Genomic DNA, 23,529 nt, shown 5'->3' on the forward strand with positions numbered 1-23,529 from the left:
ACTTGGAGAAGAAAAACATGAGTTAATAATTTGGTTTATATGAAAATATTAAATTTATAGTTAGTGAATGCAACAGTAGTTCAAAGCTATTATAGCCTCATTTTTATTCAGCTCACTCTTGACATCCCATGACATTAATTTTCACAAGCCAAATCCTGTGACATGGATCCAAAATGAGACATTATGGTACTACGTGTAGTTAAGGTTTAGAAATTCATAAGACTAATTGTGTGGATATTCAAGATGATTTTGTAAATGATTTTTAACTGTATTAGCTCTTATATATGTTAATTAATGAATGAATCATAAATATAATTCATTTAGTCAAGGATGGTAAGATCCAGAATTACTAATTATCAACAGAGAACTACAATAAATGCTTTTAAAACTCTTAGTGAAACTATAGCTTTTTTCTGTCACTATAGCTTTTTTCTGTCACAAATTATTGTTTGCCTTAGATAAACATTTTTTCAAAAGGCACCTTCTTTTTTTTTTTTTTTTTAAAGACACCTACTTTTAATCCCAGACACAGTGTATGTATTTAAGAACACAAACATTGGATTCATAGTTTTGGTTCCACCACTTACAAGCTTTGTGAACTTGTGCAAGTTTTTAACTTCTTTATGCCTCAGTTTCCTCACCTGAAGTGGTGATAGTAATTGTACCTATCTCAGAGGATTAAATGACTTAAGACACTTAGATTAGTGCCTGACACATAGTGATCGCTCAACTTACCTTTAGCTCTTATTAGTACTTTCATGGCAAGTCTCCTTTTTTCCTTCACCCTTGCTTTAAGGGGCTGTACATGAAGTTTTAAAAGACAACACGTATCTCCAGGTTAGGTAAATCACATTTGAGTTTTTTGTTAAACATAAAAATAACTTCATTGCACTTTTGTTTTATTTCTAATATATAAAGTCTTAAAATTTTTACATGTTTGAATTCATACTTTTATTAAGCAGTTTGAAAAATGATCTGTATCATTGTAAAAATGATTTCTCTTACAGTTAAATTAAGTCACAGTGATCAAAGAGAAAAGATAAAAGACATTTCCAGAGAATGTGCTGTGAAAGCCATTGAACAGAAGAATTTACTTCCCTCACAAAGGAAAGATTTGGAGAGGGGACAAAGAAAAGATTTGGGCCGACATAGAGGTAAGTTAAGAGGTTTCAACATTCATTTGAAAAAACCCATTGCCGTCGAATCAATTCTGACTCATAGTGACCCTATAGGACAGAGCAGAACTGCCCCACAGGGTTCCTGAGGCTATAAATCTTTATGGAAGCAGACTATCACCTCTTCCACCCACGTGTGGCTGGTGGGTTTGAACTGCCAACCTTTCAGTTAGCAGCCAGGTGCTTAACCACTGCACCACCGGGGCTCCTTTTGTTTAAAAAGGTGTGTCAGAAATCTTATTTTAAAACTGAATTTACAATATCTGTATAATTGATATCTTTAATTCATCCATACTAAATTTAAAAATTCAGAATTTCCCTGGCCTTAGTGTAATTCTAGCCACGGCTATTTGCGTTTATGTTTCTCTGTTTTTAACTTTACTTTTAATTACAAATATAATTCACCCATATGGCACATTAAAATAATAAGGAAAGTCATAAAAGTAAATGAAAAAGGCTTCTTCCCTGCCAGTCCCTGGCCCTCCCTCTGTTCCACTGTTACTAGTTTCTAGATCATTATGAGCATTTTGTTTTTATGCTCATTTCTTTATGGACACACAGTAATTTAAATGATATGATAGACTTTAAAGATCGATTTAAGATCTTTGCTGCAGTGACATCCTATTACATATACCCTTTACACCTTTTGAGTCTACCCATAGCATAAAATTTTTTCAGAGGAATTGCTGGGTCAGGGTATGTTGATTTTTAATTTTGATTGATACGGCTCAGTTGCTCTGCTGACAGACTGGACCAGTTTGCACTCCCACCAACAGTGACTGAATGTCTCTTTACATTTTCAACAGTGATTGGTTTAACAAACTTTTAAATCTTTACCAATATAAGAGGTGGAAAAAATTTCCTTTTATAATTTCCATTTTCATTACGAACGAGGTAGAATACTTACCTTTTAAAGAAAATAATAAACTGGTTTGATTATCTTATAAACTACATTATAGATAATTTTTTAAAATGGATATTTAACTATTTCTTTTATAAATGCCTCCCATTACTCATAAATAGGGACTGATGAAGCACTTTTGAAACTCAAAGCTCTATGCAATATAGTTTAAATACTTACAATTATTGTTTACCTATTACTGTTTAACATTTCTTCTCAAACAAGGTATTTGGCTTATGATTTAGAAAGTGGCTCTGGGGTAAAGCTCATTTGTATCTTTAATTAATTAATTAATTAATTTTAAAGATTTGGCCAATGAAGACCTTTCTCATTTCAAGTCTGGATCACCTCCTGCCCTAAATGGCTTTAGACAATATGGAAAGCCACATCTATATCACAGCCAAGGAAAAGGACCATGTAAGCATGACCGAATTGCCCATCAGAGTCGAGCTTCTGCACAACTGCTAAGTTCAAGTAAATCCCAGATTATTCCTCCGGGAGAGAAAATAACTGGTAAAGTTAAGAGTGACGGTAGCACTGGATATGATACAGACAGCAGCCAAGATTCTAGGGATAAAGGAAACAGCTGTAATAGCACCAGCAAAAGCCGGAACCGAGGTTGGAAACCTATGAGAGAAACATTGAATGTTGATAGCATTTTCAGTGAAAGTGAAAAAAGGCAGCATAGTCCAAGACATAAATCAAATATCAGCAACAAACCTAAATGTAGCAAAGGTCAGAGTTTTAACAACTGGCCAAAAGAGAATCCAAAGCAAAAAGGTTTAATGACCATATATGAAGATGAAGTAAAGCAGGAAACAGGAAGCAGGAGTTCCCTTGAATCTAATGAGAAAGGAACAGAGAAAAACAAAGGTCTCAGAGAGACTAAAGTTCATGGTGACAGCTGGCAGATGCAAAGGACTGAGTCTGGATATGAAAGCAGTGATCACATCAGTAATGGATCTGCTAATTTGGATTCCCCTGTTATTGATGGAAATGGTACAGTAATGGATACCAATGGTATTAAAGAAGCAGTACCCTTCAGGTAATGTACAAATTGTATGAATGACTTTCCCTCACCGCACTCTCTTGTATCTGTATATACACCAACACTTTGCTAATTATTTGAAGTAATTTTCAAAAGTTTGGGGTCAGTTAAGTGTAATGGAAAGAGAGTGAACTCAGAGTGAAGAAACCTGGGATGTTGTAGGTCATTTGCTATATGAAGTTTCTATTTTTAATATTTCATGATTCCACAAGTAACTGCTGTTTATTTTTAGGAAATTGCAGAGTACAAGAATAAATTACCATTGTTGCCATCGCTGTCAACTTTTGATATATACTACAGATTTTAAAGTATAGATGTAAAGTGATTACATTTCCAGTCATTAAGCTTATAATTTTTAGTTCTTCCAGCTTGTTTAATACTCATTATCCCATCTCTAACATCTGTAACTCAGAACTGGAGGTATTTTCTACTGTCTCAACTCAGTTCCATGGAAGAGATACTTTCCTTATAGCAAATGTAAAAGATTACAGCCAAATAATTGTGTTTAATTAATTCTTAATAAATTCCTAACACATTTATCATATTACTGTTGGCATTACATTTGCACTTCTTTATGTAACTTCAGAAACATGCCTACAGTTTCAGTGGCTGATTTCTTAGGTCAATCTAGCCACTATTTCTACTTTTAATCCTTCTTAAACAACATTCGTTATTAAAAAGCTGGATTAGCAAAAATCAACTGTTCATATTTTTGTGAAATGATTGTTGCAATAAATATTTAGAGAAACATTTTTTATGTGGCTGGGTAATTTCATAACACATCTAGGGTCATAGAAAGATTGGGGCTTTGTAACCAGATAGACTTGGATTTTAAATACTGGATAAATGGATTCACTCTTCACAGCCTTAATCTGCTATTGTGAAATGAGGATAATATCTGCTTTTATGTGTTATTGTGAGATGTAAATTAAATAATGGACATTAAACCCCTAAGACAGCACATGACATATAATCATTGTTTACAAATGTTAGGTCCTTTCTTTTTCTTGGAATAAACTACGATAATAATCACTGATAGTTGATGTGTTTAATGTGTGTTTTGTTTGATTTTCTAGTGACCAGATTAAGTCTGACAACCTAAATATAGAACATGTGGACTGTGTCTCTCATCACAGCAAAAACCCCTTGGAAGGTAGGAATTTCTTTTAAATATAATGTAGTACTAAAGAATAAGTTGCAGTAATACATTGTTTTCTGTTATGATATAGCTCAGAAAAAAATCTATATCTAAAAAATTATTTTAAAATAGCTCTAGAATATTAAATAATTTCTTTTATTAGCTTATTATTTATCATATTTTTAAAAAGTGTACATAGACAAAAATTAGCATCTCTTTAAATATGTGTTCATACTTACAGCGACCCTGTAGAATAGAGTAGAACTGACCTATAAGGTTTCCAAGGCTGTAATCTTTACAGAAGTGGATTGCCACATCTTTCTCCCATGGAGCAGGCATGGGTTTGAACCGATGACCTTTCGGATAGCAGCTGAGTGCTTAACCAATGTGCCAGCAGGGCTGAGTGGGAATCGACTTGACGGCAATGGGTTTGGTTTTGTTTTGGTTTTGATATGTATATATTGTCTATACATGCTGTATTTTCCATACCAGTTTCACAAAGTTAATATTAGTTTTGTATCTCTTTATTTGGTTAGCTAAATATTGCTTTTGAAGTTTGCAGCCTTTTAGGACATGCTTTTTGGACATATCTTTGATGTTACAACATTAATAGTATTAGATTGCTTATATTATTTTACTTGGATTTTTCCTATTTAGGTAATGAAGTAAATCATTGAATCACTTTTTTTTCAATAGCTTGCATTTTAAGTTTTTACTCTAGGGTAGAAACGTTGCTTTTGATACTACCCTTTACAACAGTCATTTGGGACTCAAGGGTAGGCATGGGTATCTCTCTCTCTGTGGCGGCTTGTTAACATTTTACTTTATTTAATTAAGAGAAAGCACATTTTTATATTTGTGAAGAAGGTCATTATCTCATAGTTGAGGAACTTTGATCTATAGTCTATTGGTCTTTCTGACTTTACTCCCTTCTCCCTTTTTTTTTTTTTTAATGATAGAAATATAAGGTGGGCATAAAAAGAGAATGGGCATTTTTTTCTCTAAGATAAAAATAAAAACATAAGAACGGTCCTGGTACTTAATCATAAGTTTATGAGTAATGAGGAGGGAAGTTGGGAGAGTTCGTGCTTGAAGGCTGTTTTAGGATGGGAATAGCTACTTCAGGGAATGGGAAAAGGAGGAAGTGTATCAATCAGGATAGTCTAGGCTGTAGGCTATATGGTGCTAACAGCTTGAAAATTGTCATTGTCTTAGCACAAGTTTGTTTCTTGCTCACACTACATGTCCAGTGAAGGTCAACGTGGAATCTCTTCCTAGTAATCACACAGAGTTCCACGCTAATGGAACTCCATCTCCACAAATGCCTCTCTAATTACAGGGGTGCACGACATGGAGAATCACATGTAAGCTCTTAAAACTTCATCCCAGAAGTGACACATGCACTTCCACTCATATCTTACTGGCCATGACAAGTCTTATAGCCTGGCCTAGTTTCAAATATGCCAGAAAAGTCCAATTTTACAGTGCCTGAAAGCTGAACTGAGGTATGAACTAATAACACCACAGGAGATCAGGGAAAATAGAAAGATTGATGAACAACCTACTAGAAAAGTTCAGTTTGGAAACAAAAAATACATAGTGGTTTTTGTTAGTTGCCGTTGAGTTGATTCTCTAATGGCGACCCCACACGTGCAGAGTAGAACTGCTCCACAGAGTTTTCAATGCTGTGACCTTTCAGAAGCAGGTCGCCATGCCTGTCTCCTGAGGTGCTTCTGTGTGTTTGAACTGCCGCCCTTTCAACTAGTAGTCGAGTGCTTAACCATTTGTGCCACTCAGGGACTATGGTGTGCAGTGGCCTGTTGGTGATTTGTTAGCAACACACAGCAGCCCAGGAACAAAGAAAAGTAGATGTTTGAATATGTCCAGGATTCAAGACTGACATTGGCAGGATATACCTGAAGGATTTAGCAAGGCAGGGTTAAAGAAAATGATGAGTAAGGAGACATTGAGGTTGCAATCAAAGACGATTTCAAATTTTAGGAGTATCATTTTTCATAATAAAAAATAGCCATGAAAAACACCTTTTAAAATTTGTTTTTAGTCTGTCATCCTTGTGGAGATTATTTTTGACATTGCAGACATTGAATATGATGAAACATTAATTATTTTGTTTTCATCAAATAGTGCAATATCAGAAGGAAACACTTATATTAAGGAAATCACCTTCCTTTCCCATGTTAAAATGTCTCGTCTGTTTTAAAAGTCTGATAAAAGTCTGGTAACCAGATATTACAGGAAACTGTAAAGGGTTGGCCAGAAATCACAGCAGAAGTCAGTGAGGTTGAACAATAACTGCAAATGCAGTACTCTTTACAAAGTTACGGTTACTTCCTGATAGTAATAAAAACACAAGGTCATAGAGATTTTTGATTATCAAAAGTGCATTGCTATAATAGCTTAGCAGTACTTTCCCCATTGTATATGTAAGGGCATGTATGTTAATTATATAAATTACAAGCACTCTTTTATAATTAATTCTTAGTTAATAAACTCCAAAGCCTGCCATAATTCTCTAAGCCAGTCTTTACCTTGAGAGTCTTTGTTAATATTCACATGTTGTATCTGTGTGTGTATTTCCCACCCCCAGTATAAGACCGAGAGAACATATGGAGAAGCAGTGTAGGAGTTTTTTTCCCAAACTAAAAACTTGCACTGCTGGTGTTTTTTGAGTGGATTTTTGTTTTTTTGTGTTTTTCTTTTTGTAAGGCACAGTTAGTTAATTCTTTGTGACTTGGTATGATTCTCTTGCCTGCCTTCTATTTCTCATTTATAAAATGGGACCACACTTACATTATTGACCTGAAGAATCACTTTCTATCAATAGCTGAAAGACTTTTAAAAAGTTAAGGAGCCTTAGAAATTCTTTTATTTTCAATTTGGTTGACATGTAAGTCAGTTTTTAATATTACTCAATACAAATCTATAATAATTCCATTGTAATTAGTTCATTGATTTTATTATTATTATTAATGGAGATATAGTTTTGTCTGCCTATGTCATTATGGGTTCTTCTGCAAACAAACAAAAAAATTCATATACTACCTAAAGCTTTTATTTGGGAACATTTCTGAAATTCTACAATGCCATCGGATTATTTTAGCACCTCTTTTAAAATGAGTCTCTAATGGAGGGAATTTCAAATGGCTTCAGTTACACTCAAGGCAGAAGAAATATGTTCAAAAGCAAATGGTCAAGAAAAAATATCACACATCCCAAGAAAACAGGTAGTTTGGTATGTACAGGGCTGAAGTGCATATGTAGAAATTGTGAGATGATGGACAGAGGGATAGGAAGAAGCCAAATCATGGTAAATCTTTAAGCCATTTTTTAATCCTACAGGAAAAGAAGAGACACCAAAGGACTTTAACAAGGAGAGTAGCATACTCCAATTTGCATTTTAGAAAAGATTGGTGGCAGTATAGAAGGTGAATTTGGAAAGGGGAGGGGGAAATTAGATGACTATTGTAGTAGCCAGGAGCCCTGGTGGTGTAGTGGTTAAGTGTTTGGCCGCTAACCAAAAGGTTGGTAGTTCAAATCCACCAGCCAATCCTTGGAAACCCTATGGGGCAGTTCTACTCTGTCCTGTAGGGTTGCTATGAGTTGGAATTGACTCAGTGACAACAGGTGTGGGTTTTTGTTTTTTTTGTAGTAGCCTAGGAGATAAAAGATGAGGCCACGAACCAAGGCAGTACCAATGTCAAGAAAGAAGAGATGAGAGATTACACGAATATTTGGGCAGTGGAATCAATTTGCTTTTGTGACAGACGTAGAGAATAAGGAAAAGGGAGGAAGCTGGGGATACCCTGTTTGAGACTTACATAACTAGATGGCATATACTATTTACCAAAACGGAGAATATAGGGAAAAGGAACAGGTTGAGGGGAGGGGTGCCAATTTATGTTTGGATTTGTTGAGAGGAGTGCCACATGAGAAGAATCCCCAGGTGGCACAAACTGCTAAGTGCTTGACTACTAGCCAAAAGGTTAGTGGTTTGAACACACCCAGAGAAGCCTCAGGACAGGCCTGACAATCTGCTTACGAAAGGTCACAGCCTTGGAAACCCCGTGAAGCAGTCCTACTCTACACACATGGGGTTGCTGTGAGTCAGAATTGACTCAGGGGCAACTAACAACAGCAATCATCCAGGTAAATAGATTCACTAAACAGATAGGAACATAAGTCTAGAACTCAGGAAAGTTTATATATTTGGTAACATCAACATGCATGGATTTTGAATGCCATAGACACAGACAGGATCACTCAGAACTGGAGATTGAAGGACAAAAAATAAAGGAAAGAACGTGGGGTTTGTTGAGGAAAAGAAGTGAGCAAAGGATAGAGAGAAGGAACTACTATGGAAAAGTATGAGAAGGAGTAGCTGGAAAGGTATGAAAAAATACAGGAAGAAAGTATCAGGGAAACCAAGGAAATGGAGAATTTCAAAGAGAAAACTGGTCAGAGAGATTAAGCAGATTAAGGATGAAAAGGTACTAGTGATTTAGCCCTGGTGATGCAGTGGTTAAGAGCAATGGCTGCTAACCAAAAGGCCAGTAGTTGTAATCTACCAGCCACTTCTTGGAAACAATATGGGGCAATTCTACCCTGTCCTATAGGGTTGCTATGAGTTGAAATAGACTTGATGGCAGTGGGTAATGGGTTTTAGTGTTATTTAGCAGTTAGTAAGTCATTAGTGAAGATGCCTGGTGGCACAAATGGTTAAGTGCTCAGCTGCTAACCGAAAGGTTGGCGGTTCAAACTCACCCAGTGGCTCCATGGGAGAAAAACCTGGTAATCTGTTTCAGTAAAAATTACAGCCAAGAAAACCCCATGGGGCAGTTAGTTCTGTTCTGTCACATGAGGTCTCTGTGAGTCGGAACTGACTCCATGGCACCCAGCAATAACAAGTCATTAGAGACAAAATAAAAGCAGTTTTAGAGGAGCATTAGACATAGAAACAAAATTGTAGTCGATCTGAAGTATTTACGAGTAAAGGGCCATGATGTTTGTAACTTATTCTCAAACGTTTCAGGAAAAAAATGGCATAAAATGTTAATAGGTGAATCTTGGTAAAAACCATGCAGGTATATTTTGTATTATATTTAACCTTTCAACTTTTCTGAACTTTCTGAAATTATTTCCATATTAAAAGTAAAAAAAAAAAAAGATTTACAGTAGAATAAAAAGTAAATAAAAGAACTGAGGAAATGGATTTAGCACATGTCTATCAAAATCATTGCTGTGAAGAATAGAAAAGAGGCAATACCTAGAGGAGAAAATGAAACAAGAACTTAGTTTTATATTGTTCGTTTTTTTAATGGAGACACTTGGGCATTTATATTGCAGAGGGTAAAGAATAATGTGTAGAAGGAGAGAAAGGTGTGAAGATAAAAATAGTATAGAGTGATAATTGATGGAGTAACATCCCTGAAGGTAGAGTGAGAAAAAAACAAAGAAAGTAGAGCAACAGACTTCGAATTAAAGGAATGGGAGCTTTTCTGTGAAGGGAGAGAAAAAGGTGAGTGTAGGTGTTGATCAGTGTATATTTGTGTCTGGGGGAACAGTTGAAGTAATTCCTACCTAATGGATTCTTCTTTCTGTGTGGTCTAGTAGGTACAGTTATCTACTGAGATTAATACATAGGTGAGGATACTTACAGGCTATATATAACAAAGAAATCACAAAGGAATTATGGTTATCTTTCAAGCACTTTTACCACTTACTTTTGGAGTCTGCAATACTTGGTTTAATCTTAGCTGATTCTAGAAGTTAGGATTAGTTCAAGCTGAGAATCATGACTTGGAAATGACAAGAGCGAAAAATTTTAATCAGTAGTCCAAAAGTCTGTTCTTTTATTATAAAAAAAGTCTGTACCTCCACTTTATTATGTAAAATATACTGTCCTTAAGGTTGTTAAGGAGTCCCTGGGTGTTGCAAACAGTTAAAGCATCAAAAAGTTGGAGGTTCCAGTCAACCCAGAGGTGCCTTGGAAGAAAGGCCTGGCAGTCTACTTCCAAAAATCAGTCATCAAAAACCCTGCGGAGCACAGTTCTACTCTGACACACATGGGGTCACCATGAGTTGGAATCGATCTGAGGCACCTGGTTTTAATGTTAAATCCTAGAATGAGTAAATGAAAAAAATTTATTGGACGAGTTCGTAGATGTACTTAAGTTTGATGTTTTTCTCTAAGCTTTTTTTGCAAACTGAAGATTATGTACAGTTAAAATAAATACATTAGAAAGTATATCTAGAGAAAAGGATACTTTTGTCAGTTGTTTTTGTTTCTATGTATACTAAATTTATTTTGCCTAAGAGTTTCACAAATTGGTGAGAGGCAATGTATTAACGTGTTAATTTCTTTGTTGCTGTAACCCAGCACCACCAAATGGGTATGCGTAAATTTTTTTTAAAACTAAACTTCATTCAGTCTTGAAATTTAATTTGAAGCAAAATAGCAATATTTGCTTTTGGGGTGGGGGTTGGTATCATCCTAAAGTTTAGGTATCTTGCAGTGTAGATTATTATCGCTAAAGTATCTCTACTCCTTTTAATATATGGTAAATTTAGGCAGAAGTATTTAGAGTTTTGTGATTTTTTTAAAGTACTCATATTTTATTTAATGTCTTTATATTGTAACATTAGGTCATTGATTAGATTATTGCTCTTTGAATATTTAGGCTTTTTAATTTCAGTATTACCATTGTATTTTGAAATCTCACTATATAACCAGTGTGAAGTTTATATTGTCTATACTGTCAGCTATATAAGTCTGTTTTAAACTTGGCTTATCTTTTCAGATAAAGCATATATTTTGATTTCTTGAATAATGGTCTTTGGGTTTTTTTAGATACAGTATCAAAATTAGCAGTATTATCTAAAACTTGTTACCTTGGTGTTGAGGTTTCTTCTGTGCCAAGTGTTAAAATTGGACTACCTTTGATTTGCAAAGAACCTGGAGCCAAAATTCCCAGTAAAGACACATAGTTGTCTATGTCAGCAGAAGAGAAAAATAACACATCTATTTTTAAGTTAGTTGGAATTCTGAAGTCAAACCGCTTAGTTGAATGCCTGCCATACCGATACTAAAATTTCAAACATGTTTATAAAACCTCTGCTGCCTCCTACTGCCCATTTTGTATATACTTTAATAAAAGTAAAGAATTATTTTTTTTACAGATTAAGTTTTCTTTCATTGTGTTTGTGAATATTAAACTTGGAATTATGGATAACTTAAGTAAAATAAATGTTCTGAACTTAAAATCACAATGGTTGGAAAATTATAATGTAACCTTAATTTATAAATTTTTTCAAGCTTTAAACATTAAAAGATTAAGTTCTTTTTGACTTTTTTTTTTTTAATCATAAAATAGCTGTAGCATAGGTTTCGAGCTTCAGGCAATGTGTTCAACTTATCAGTGACTATTAAGCAGGATCATAATATATTCTAGAGAGATTCTCTGGGATGAATTATACAGTGAAACCTGTGAGAGCTGGAACTGGGTGAAACTGCCTTGTTTTTCCAGGTCTCACAAGTTTTCTGCATTTGACAGGCCGTCTTAGCACTTTTGCTTGTTTTAGTGGAAAATAATAGAGTTTTCCTTCTCTGACAGGTTTCCATCTTAAAAGCGTTCTGGCTTTCACAGGTTTTATTGTACTATTTTTTATTTTTAAAGTTTTATTAATATGGTCCTTCATAGACTTGAGATAAGTCGGGGGAAATGTAGGAAGAATTCTCAATATCTATTATCTGGTAGTCCTTGATCATCAAGTAGGGAAGATGGCAGGCAGGGTTGGAGGTGATTTAAAAGAAGAAAACAGAATGTTTTTCATGCAATTGTTTATTCATTCTGCAGACTTTATTGAATACCCTGTGTGTGCTAGATTACTGTGTTAGCCTCTTGGGAAATGATAATGAAAAAGGTACATATCATATAATCAAAAAGTGTACTGCAATCTAGTGGAAGTAAGAGTGTTAAATCTCAGACAAATTAATTTCAGACTTCTAGTTCCCCTTATTCTACCATCTTAAGTTTTTATTAGGCGATATCATTTACTATGTGAATAATATGGCATATAGGGTATTAAATTCTCATGTATATTACTTGAATCTTTCTTGTGAACTGCTCCCAAGATTTAACTTGCAGACCCTGATCATCAATTTTTTAAATAAGATAATATTTACATGTTTTGATCAACTGCAGATTCCAGCTGAATTTTGAGTGACAGAGTATATTTTTGTTTGCAATGTATTGAAAATATTAACTTAGTGATAAAATAGCATCTAAGAAAAAGTTTTTGTTAGTTTAAAAAATAAATTATTGTTATAATAACTTTGATTTTGTTTTGTTTTCCTTGCAGTCTTCAATTCATAGATTTGTTGTACAATAGATTAGAAGCAGATGAATGAAAGGAAACATAAATGAACATGATGAAAAGGGCAACTAAAACTCAAGGAGAATACAGAAAAACTGTACCTACTAGGAATGTACAAGCAACTGATTGAAAATTCAAGCTAATGCCATATATTTTGGTGTCTTCTGTAGGATCAACACCTTAAAGCATATCATTTTATTTGGTGTTCAAACTGATGGTCTAGTTTCATCAGAAGGCAATTCAGTAGAATGACCTCATATTTTAAAAAACACCGTATGTCATCAAGTTGACCCTGACTCATGGCAACCCCTTTGTGTGTCAGAGCAGAACTGTACGCCATAGGATTTTCAATGGCTGATTTTTCAAAAGTAGTTTGCCAAACCTTTCTTCTGAGGCACCTCTGGTGGACTCGAACATCCAGCCTTTCAGGTTAGCAGATGAGTGCATTAACCATTTGCATTCAGAAGAGAACTTCAAGGTAGTAGAAAAAACACTAGCCTATGGAGTTAACTCTGGGTTTGAATGCTGTCACTTACCAGCTATATAGCATTGGTTAGATCACCTACCTCCCCTGAACCACAATTTCTTTGGGTGTAAAAGGGGAATTGTCTCATACAGTAGTTGTGAGGTGAAGTTTAAATTGGATAGCTAATATCAATCAAGTAGAACAGCCGTTTTCAAACTTTTTGGCCTCAGGATATTTTTATACTCTTAAAAATTATTAAGAACCTCAAACTTTTGCTTCTGCAAGTTATATCTTATCAGTAATTGCTATTTTGGAATTAAAACTGAAAAAATTTAAATATTCATTTAAATAATAAACCCATTATATGTTAACATAAGTAAAACTTACGATGAAAAATGACATTTTTCAGAACAAAAAAATTTAGTGAGATGAATGGCCTTGTTCTATACTTTTCAAATCTCTTTAATGAAAGGCTTAATAGAAGATAGCTAGATTTTCATATCCGTTTCTACATTCAGACTGTTGTGAAATGCAGCCTCTTATAGATTATGTAGTTGGAAAAGGGGAGGAGTATTTTAATAGCCTTTTCAGATAATTTTGGATAGTCTTCCTTGATACTGCCCCAACACTCAACAGCTGCTAGTTTCTTAAAGGTCTTATAATGTGAAATCTGAAATCATATCAGTTTTCATTCGTCTATCTTGCATGTTGAATGGATCCTTTACCCATGCATGATTTTATAACAGCATGTATTGCCATTCGGAAAATACTAGTTTGCAGAGTTATGCACATCTTCCAAATGTTGATGTGTTTCCATTTACAACATTAAAAAAAAAAAACTCATCTGTTGTTATCACTGCTAATATTAGCAGGAAGTCTCTATAAGCATTGGAAAGCTACAAAACTCGTGGTGGTTACAGGTTTTCTGAAATTCTTATTTTAATTTGAAAACTTGAATTTTATCATTGGCAACAAATACTAGCAGTTGTTTCCCTTGAAGTGACAGCTTCATTTCTTTCATTTTCAAGAAAGCGTCTACTGGATAGCCATGTTTGAATGACCAAAGTTTGTTAGTCATCTTTTCAAGTAAAAATGGTGCTCATGATAAAACCAGCTAAACTCAGCTCGCAACTCAAATCAGTCTTACAAATAACTTTTTCTTAAAACTGACAACATACTTTAGTATGCAGCAGAAGTTCTTTATGCATACTTCCCATTTCCTTGCTTAGCATACTGAAAAGATGAATAAATTAAGTAAATTAATAAAATAAATAAGTTTCACTGCTGCATCAAGCATTTTTAAGTGAAACTGGCTTTTTTTTAAACCACAAGTGTGTGGCAGTGAAGAATACAATTACTAATTGTCTTGGTCATGTAAGTGCTGCTCTAACAGAAATACTACAAAAGTGGATTGCTTCAACAAAGAGAAGTTTATTCTCTCACAGTCTAGTAAGTTACAAGTCCAAATTCAGGGCATCAGCTTTGGAAGAAGGCTTTATCTCTCTGTTGGCTCTGGAGGAACGTCTTTGTTGTCATCAGTCTTCCCCCAGACTAGGAGCTTCTCTGCACAGGAACCTCGGGTCCAAAAGATGCACTCTGCTCTGGCACTGCTTTCTTGGTGGTATGAGGTCCCCAGTTCTCTGCTTGCTTCCCTTTCCTTTTATCTCTTGTAAGATAAAAGGTGGTGCAGGCTACAACCTAGGGAAACTCCCTTTACTTGGATCAGGGATGTGACCTTAGTAAGGGTGTTACACAATCCCATCCTAATCCTCTTTAACATAAAATTACAATCACAAAATGGAGGACAACCACACAATACAGGGAATCATGGCCCAGCCAAATTGATACATTTTTGGGGGGACAAAATTCAGACCATGACACTAATGTACAGTTTGGTGTTACTGCTTTGATTGCTAACTGTTTTACCCATCATAGTGTTTGCACCATCAGTGCAAATACCAACAGTTAAAAAAGACAAATAGCAGTATTGTTATGAAATACTGAAAGCATCTCAGGGACCTCCAGGGGTCCCTAGGCCACACTTTGAGAACTAATGAACTAGAATAATAACAGACCTGGTCCTTCATAAATTGTAGTTATTATTATGGTGAGGATAAATGCCCAAATTAGACTATAATTACTATAATTTACTGAACTCCAAAGATACTTCAGTGCTTTGGCCATACCTCGTGCCTCATGTGCTTTGTGTTTGGCAAAGGAAGAAGCTCCTTGTAGTCCTTCGGGTTCTCAAATATAATTCAGTTGCTCTCCCAGAAAAGGGGCATCAGAAACTGTGATGGTCTTAGGTAAACTGCTATAAAAATTAAAATGTCTTAGCTTGCTTTTTTTTTTTCCCCATCTTCACAATATAAATTAGTTCTGAGCTTTCAGGGTTTTTGTTTGTTTCTACTTTATCTATAGTCAGGAAGCTCTTTTCATTTAGATGTATTAAAGATTAGAGGACTGTGATGCTCTCACAGGTTGTCCCAGATTTCCAAATAGCCAGAAGGCAATTAGAAGAAGGGCACCAATCACCAATAGTGATTCCTCCATGAATATAACAGACTTCCAGTCAGAGTCTGAGCACCCAAGAGGCTCCCAGAGGGTTAGGACATGGAAAATAGCTTTTATTACTTACAACAAGAGGCAGACAGCTTACAACAGGAAACATTTCTGTGATGAGTGGTCCCCCCGGCTCAAAAGCTGTCTGGGCAGTGATAGAAAACTCTTCTTTGCATGCTCTGAGATACATCTTAGGTAGGGACTCTAGGGCCTTCCTTAACACTGATTGCCTCTGGCTAGGTAGACTTAGTTAAGTGGGCTAAAAAACTGCAATGCGAGCTTCCCCTAGCACCATAGCTGAGGGGGAACCCCGAGGTCCTTCCTCCAGCCATTTTTATACCCTAAAGCGTACGTGCCTGGCTACGCAGCACAATATAGATTTTTCCTCGCTGACCACCCTAGGATGGGGTAGGGGAGGTGGTCAGACACCTTGATGCCTAGCTGGAGAAGGTATCTCTTTAACCCTGCTAACAAACTCAGGCCTTAGAGGTTAGGGATGGGGAGTGGTTTGTTCCGAAGCTTAAACATGCTACCAGGGGGAAGACAATAGTCGACAGGCTCCTTGTAAAGGACTCCTCACAAAGGCAGTAGTCCATTTCTTTGGAGTCTCTGGGTGGTGTCAGTGGTTAATGTGCTTGGCTGCTAACCGAAAGGTTGGAGGTTCTAGTCTACCCGTAGGCCCCTCGGAAGAAAGACCTGGCGATCTGCTTCCAGAAAATCATCCATTAAAAACTCTATAGAGCACAGTTCTACTCTGATGCATGCTCAGTCAGCATGAGTCAGAGTCAACACAATGGCATCTGGTAGTCATTTGTATTAACACTGTTTTAGCTGAGGTGATACTTTGTAGGGAAAGATCCAAATGCAGATGTTGTTTTATTCTAAACATTAATACTGTTAAAGGTTCTCTAATGAATTCTCTCCCAGAGGGAAATAGAAGTAGACTTGCTGTCCTTTATGTGGTGCCATATTGGCCCTTAGGCCTTAATCTTAGCAAGGTTTAGTTAAAAAAAAAAGGGAGGGGGGAGATTAATTTGGAATCTGAAATCTTTATAATGTACCAGGCCTGAAAGTAACAAGAATCACATTGTTAATTAGTATATTTTTTTCCATAGGACCTTATTAAAATTAAATTCAGAAATCATTTGATGCCTATTATATGCCAGAATTGGAGATAACTTATAAAATTGTAAGGGGGGAAGGAAGTATGGCATAATGGTTAAGAGCATAGGTTTTTGAATCATACAGACCTGGTTGTGATTTGCTAGCTGAGTAACCTTAGGTAAGTTGCTTAACCTTTCTAAGCCTGTTTCCTCATCTGTAAAATGGAGATAAGAGTAGTTTCATTAGGTTATTGTAAACATGAAGTGTGATAATATCAATCTTAAAACTTAGTCAATAAATGGCAGCTAAATAGTGAAGTAACATTTTATGTATCATAATACCCTTTCACCCATTTTAATTCAGTTGATCTAACATTCTTGAGAGGTAGGTAAAAAAGATATCTTCATTATATAAATAAAACTGAGATTGTGAGGGGTTTAGAGGCTTGCCTAAAGTTACCAGACAATAATTTGTGAATCCAAACTTCAACCCAGCACATCTATCTATTTTCAAATGGAGGATTTTCCCACTTTAGCAGTAAAGATTGTGTCTCATAGAGCAGGGGAAACACGCACAGCTCCACATAACCCAGTGGGAATAGCCCTGTTATGGCAGTACTGACACCATCAAGTGATAAACTGTGGAAAGAACTGTTCTCTTTGCATAAAGGGTTTGGAAAGAGATGCGATTTGAATTGAGTCTTGAAGAATTGGTTCTTTTGCTTTTTGTTTTTTTTTTTTTAATTAGAAGAGAATTTTCTCTTTATAGAAAACTTTATGTAAATAGGAAGTATAAATGGAGCAAATTCTGAGAGTTCATTTAAATATTTTTTTGTTTGTTTGTTTTCCATTCAGATTTTAGAAAAGACTTCAAGAACTTGGAAGTAGCCTATAAATCTCATGATTTCCACCCAGAATCATCACATCTGCAAATAAAAAATCCTTTAATAAGAAGGTAATCATAGATATTTGGAAACATTAAAACCTTTTTCCCAAAATGCATGTATTACAGAAACTCCTTTTATTTATCAGGAAGACATAAATACATATTATTACCCAGAAAGCAATGACTCTACAGTATTATGACATCTACCTTTTTGGGAATCAAAAGGGATGTAGGCCTAAGGATGGAGGGCCTACCAAGTGCCAAATACAATACATGATTGTCTGTTTTAATCCTGACAGCTTTCTTACAAGGTTGGGTGACAGTTTCCAAAACAGAAAATTTGGGGCTTAGATTAAGTAAATTGCCCAAAGTAATGGAGCTGAGATTTGATTGAGCCTATCTCCCTTTACCTAACAAAGCCTCAGCCCTTTTAATTCAGAAACACTTGCCCATGTAATTTCTATGAGAAAAATAATTGTCATAAAATATATTTGCGACATGATATCATTTATCTTCACCTTACAAAACCAAACCAAACCCACTGCTGTTGAGTCGATTCCTACTCAGAGCAAGCCTGTGGGACAGAATAGAACTGTCCCATAGGGTTTACAAGCTGTAAATCTTTATGGAAGCGAACTGCCACATCTTTCTCCCTTGGAGCGACTGGTGGGTTCGAACTGCCGACCTTTCAGTTAGCAGCTCAGAGTTTAACCACTGCATCACCAGGGTGCCTTATCTTCACCTTAGAGGTTAATTATTATCTAAATAGAGGTAATTTTGAGTAACTAGAGTATTTTTAATTAGTATGTTACCTTTATACAACATACTAACACAGGTAAAATATTGCTGAAGATAATTAAAAAATGGTTGCAGCAGTATATCAACAGAGAACTGCTAATAAATTGAAGCCGGATTCAGAAGAGGATGTGAAATGACAGATTCCATTGCTGATGTCAAATGGATCTCGACTGAAAGCAGAGAATACCAGAAAGATGTTTACCTGTGTTTTATTGACTACTCAAAGGCATTCGACTGTGTGAATCAAATTATGGATAACCTTGCAAAGAATGGAAATTCCAGAACACTTAATTGTGCTCATGCAGAACCTGTACATAGACCAAGAGGCAGTCGTTCTGACAGAACAAGGAGATGCTGAATGGTTTAAAATCAGAAAAGGTGTGTGTCAGGGTTGTATCCTTTCACCATACTTACTCGGTCTGTATGCTGAGCAAATAATCTGAGAAGCCAGAATATCTGAAGAAGAACGTGGCATCAGGATTGGAGGAAGACTCATTAACAACTTGGAATATGCAGATGACACAATCTTGCCTGCTGAAAGTGAAGGGACTTGAACCACTTATTGATGAAGATCAAAGACTGTAGCCTTCAGTATGGATTATACCTTAACATAAAAAAAAACAAAACAAAAATCCTCACAACTGGACCAATAAGCAACATCATGATAAATGGAGGAAATATTGAAGTAGTCAAGGATTTCATTTTACTTGGATCCACAGTCAGTGCCCATGGAAGCAGCAGTCAAGAAATTAAACAACGCATTGCAGTGGGAAATCTGCCACAAAAGACCTCTATAAAGTGTTAAAAAAAAGAAACAAAGATATCACCCTTAAGGAGTAAGGTGGGCCTGACCCAAGCCATGGTATTTTCAGTTGCTTCACATGTATCAAAAGCTGGACGGTGAATAAGGAAGATCAAAGAAGAATTGATGCAAAGAATATTGAATATACAAATCTGCCTTAGAAGATGTACAGCCAGAATGTTTTTAGAAGCGAGGATGGCGAGACTTCATCTCACATAAGTTGGACATGTTATCAGGAGGGACTAGTCCCTGAAGAAGGACATCATGGTTGGTAAAGTAGAAGGTCAGCGAAAAAGAGGAAGACCCTCAATGAGATGCATTGACACAGTGGCTGCAACACAGCAATAATTATGAGGATGGTACAGGATTGGGCAGTGTTTCGTTCTGTTGTGCATAGGTGGCTATGAGTCGAAACCGACTCAACGGCACCAAAAACAAGAACATATTATCCTTAAGCATTGCGTATCAGAATTCCTAGAGTATTGAATTATTTGCTTGTAACATATTTCCCTTAAGTTCTGTACTACATTTTATCACAAATAAATGTAATTCTAGTGTTTGTAAATTGAAATGAGTTTTTTTTTTAATTACTGTATTTCTAATTATTAGAAATCTGACTTCAGTAATAATGGATGTTTCTGGCAAGCATTCATGTATTCTGGCATAAATATTGGGTTCACGAATAGTCTGAAATGTTAATGGTTACAAATAACTCTCCTGTTGTTGTATTACAAAAATAATATACACTGCATATTGGGAAGTCAGACTACAGGACAAATGTTTGATTTTTCCCATACTTTGCATATTTACATATGGTATTTTTGTTTTGTTTTCATATTTTGTTTTTTATTAGAAGAGTATTTTCATATTTCATGTTGCTTTCGTATTTCAGGTCACAAACACATGAAACCAGTGGAAAGTTATTCCCTTCATCCAGTCCACAATTACTCAAGGACCATATTGCAAGAGAGCATATCCAACAGTCAGGTGAACAGAAGCTTGAAAAATCAAGTGAATGCAAATTTTCTGAGTGGCTTAATATAGAAAATTCTGAGAGAACAGGTTTGCCTTTTCATGTTGATGATAGTTCTGCGTCTGGAAAGAGAGTGAACACTAATGAAATAATGTCACCATCTCCATTGTGGTCGTCACACACGAGAACTGTTGGGTTAAAGCCAGAAACTGCTTCTGTGATGCAGCCACAAAATATGATGGAACAATGTTACTCTGAGAACTCTCTATCCAGGGAACGTATAATTCAGTCAACCTGCAGATCTGATGGTTGTCAGGTGCCAAAACTTGTTTGCCAGAATCTACCGCCTCCTTTGCCACCAAAGAAACATGCTGCAACTAATGTGCCACAGTCAGAGAAAAGTGAATCTACACCTGATGGCAAACTTACAGAGATGTGTAAAGCTAATTCTTTGAGTCTTCCAAAGCACAGTGAAAGTACAGTTTCAGAACCAGGTTTAGAAATGAGTACATATATAAATGATGAAAGACTTAAGGAAACATTTCAAGTGAAAGAGTGTTTTGGCAACACACCAGACTACCTGTCCAACTCTTCAACTTATGATTTTCGGGGAGACACAGGTGCAGTCGTTGATGGGTTTTGCCAGCCAGAACTAGATCCTAGTTCTGCGTGTCCAAGTGAGACAATTTCATTAACTACCTATTTTTCAGTTGATAGCTGCATGACTGATACATATAGATTGAAATACCACCAGAGGCCCAAACTGTGTTTCCCATAGAGCAGTAGCTTTTGTAATGATAATTCACTCTCTCAGACTGAAAGAGGGCTAGGACTTATGTTACATAATAGTATTGGTTCAGGTTGTCCCTCTGAGCAAAAATATAAATGTAGTATACATTGTAATAGATAAAAGATGAAATTGGCAAGCTTGAACTCCTCAGAGGCCATTAAAATGAGAAATAGTAACCTACTGACCGTACCTTAGTGAGATACAGAAAATGAAAACCGTAGCAATTTTAAAGCCATTAATTACTTTGACCATATATATGTATGTATATATGGTTAAATTATATACATAATTTTTTTTGTGTGATGATCAACTTACTGAAAATAGTTTTGCATGCCTTGGAAAGTAGAAAATCAGGGTATGCAACAAGTCATTTATCATATGCTGCAGCTGAATAAAAATTAAATTTGCCCCTCTATTATGTGGCTAGTAGACACATACATATTAAACTAACCCATAACCATGTATGTAGATTCGTAATTATGCTAATTGAAAAATAATAGGTGATAGATACATTGTCTAGTCAAAGCATTCTTTGCTTTATGAAGAAGCACTTTCTAATGGGTAACCGAAAGAGGGCTTCACCCATTTGTATTTGACTTCTGTGATAGTCTACTACATACAGTCCCTTTAAGTATCTTAAAAATTAACCCATGAAATATATAGCATTGCGGGAGGGAAATGCCTTAATGATCAGCAATTTTTATATTAAATTCTCAAGGTCAGTACAGAGGAAACTTAATTTTACTCCTAGAACTTATTTTCAGAATGCCTAGACTATAGTATGTATGTATATTACTTCAGCCATGTAAGCTAAAATAATTAAAATACTTTAGTGTATTATTTATCTTGTTACATTTGTTTCTAATTTTATATGAAATGTGAAAGGTTTTTATTTTGGTTTGGTTTACTTTGGGCTGCTAATAACCAGTGTTGGTAATTAACGTAGAGCCCTCTCATTGGGAATGTCACTGTGACTGCCTGAAATTTCTGTGCTAGTCTCACCTGATTATAGGTTGTCAACCCAGTTTATTGATTTTCATATTCTTGAATCTGCAGAGCTACCTAGGTTTCCAGATTAAATTTCTGCCATTCATTTAGAGGGTTTAATTTTAATGAAATGTCTTATTAATATGAGTGCCCCTCCCTTTTTTCCTACTCTAAATAACCAGTAATTTTACTCCAGCTACATTCATGGAGAGGGTTTTGTTTAAAAAATAAATTTTCCATTACTATATGACCTTACAAGTGAAAATAAGTTGTTTTAATTACCTTATTTCATTAGTTGCCATTTTATTCTATACTGAGCTGGTTTTGAATAGTTTTATATTGTCCACTCCAGAGAAGTAAGAACTATAAAATCAAAATTTTCATTACCTTCATGAATGAACTTCATAGATAAAACGTAATAATTTTATAAACTAATTAGTAAATTGAATATCTTGACTGATTCTGTAAAAAAATTTCAAAATGTAAATAATTAAAAATGAACACTTTTAGATAAATAGCAAATAATTGCTTGTAAAAGTTTAACCTCACCCAGTTACCAAATGTTGGCCAAATTTTATCTTCCACTGGTAGAGAATTTTAAAGTTTTTAATAGACTTTTCTAACAGTAGGTGATTATTACTTTATATTCTCTTAATTTAGAAATCCTGGAATACCAACTAAATTAAATTTTCTCCTTTAAGAAAGCTTGTTTTTAACATAACTTAGTGTGGAAGGTTTGTAAATATTGTAAAGTTTGTAAAATTATATTTGAAATGTCAGTGTATTTAATTCCTGCTTTCATAACATTGTAAAATACTAGAGAAGTAGGTTTACATCAAGTATTTTAATAGCTTTCAAAAACTTTCTGTGTAAGTTTTTCTTTTTAATTTGTTTGTTAAAGATGTCCAGTTGAAAGTCTATTATTTAAAACATTTAATTTCTGATATTTTAACAGCAGTCCCAGTTTCATCTTTTCAACTCACAATTGAAGTTATAAAACATCAAATAGAAATTGTCCAATTTTGGCTCTTTTAAAGTACTGTCCAGTTGCTATCTCCTGAATCATGTAATAGTACCAAACAAACTAGAAACTGACCCTTTGTTTTTATGTTGATTCAACACTCCAAACATAAGATTGAATACACATTTACTACTAATCATTCACATGTAAAATTTTGACTTCTAAGGTGCCTATTTATAAGTGTTTTCATCTGGTTGTAAGTTTATTATGAAAACTTTTGTAATGCAACCAATTATTGTAATGCTTAAAATATCTTCAGAGTGTTATATTTTCATGTAAAATCTATTTCTTCTGGTTTAAAAAAAAATTTAAGATAAACAGATTTTTAATATTGTTGGACTTTTCTTTGAATTTGGAAACTGTGTCCCCCAAGCCTCCCTTCCCAACACAGACTATGTATTCTATGGGAAATGTAAGTCAATTTAAAGTTTAAGGTACTTGTAATTTCACAGATTATAAAATATTATCACAGGAGGCGCCTATCA

General features: G+C 35.1%; 1 protein-coding gene across 1 annotated transcript in view; it reads left to right on the top strand.

Moving 5' to 3' along the window:
- The window catches only part of USP53 (ubiquitin specific peptidase 53), a 69,147-nt gene extending 45,771 nt beyond the window's left edge, over window positions 1-23,376 (top strand). Inside the window, exons 12-16 of the mRNA XM_004386807.3 lie at window positions 1,008-1,154; window positions 2,383-3,121; window positions 4,201-4,277; window positions 17,643-17,742; window positions 20,166-23,376. Of these exons, the coding sequence (XP_004386864.2) occupies window positions 1,008-1,154; window positions 2,383-3,121; window positions 4,201-4,277; window positions 17,643-17,742; window positions 20,166-21,024 (1,922 nt within the window). The 3' untranslated portion in view covers window positions 21,025-23,376. The remainder of the gene's footprint in view (window positions 1-1,007; window positions 1,155-2,382; window positions 3,122-4,200; window positions 4,278-17,642; window positions 17,743-20,165) is intronic.
- The last annotated feature ends 153 nt before the right edge of the window (window positions 23,377-23,529 follow it).

This window comes from Trichechus manatus, unplaced genomic scaffold (genome assembly GCF_000243295.1).
Source record: "Trichechus manatus latirostris isolate Lorelei unplaced genomic scaffold, TriManLat1.0 scaffold00171, whole genome shotgun sequence".
Classification (NCBI taxonomy): Eukaryota; Metazoa; Chordata; class Mammalia; order Sirenia; family Trichechidae; genus Trichechus; species Trichechus manatus.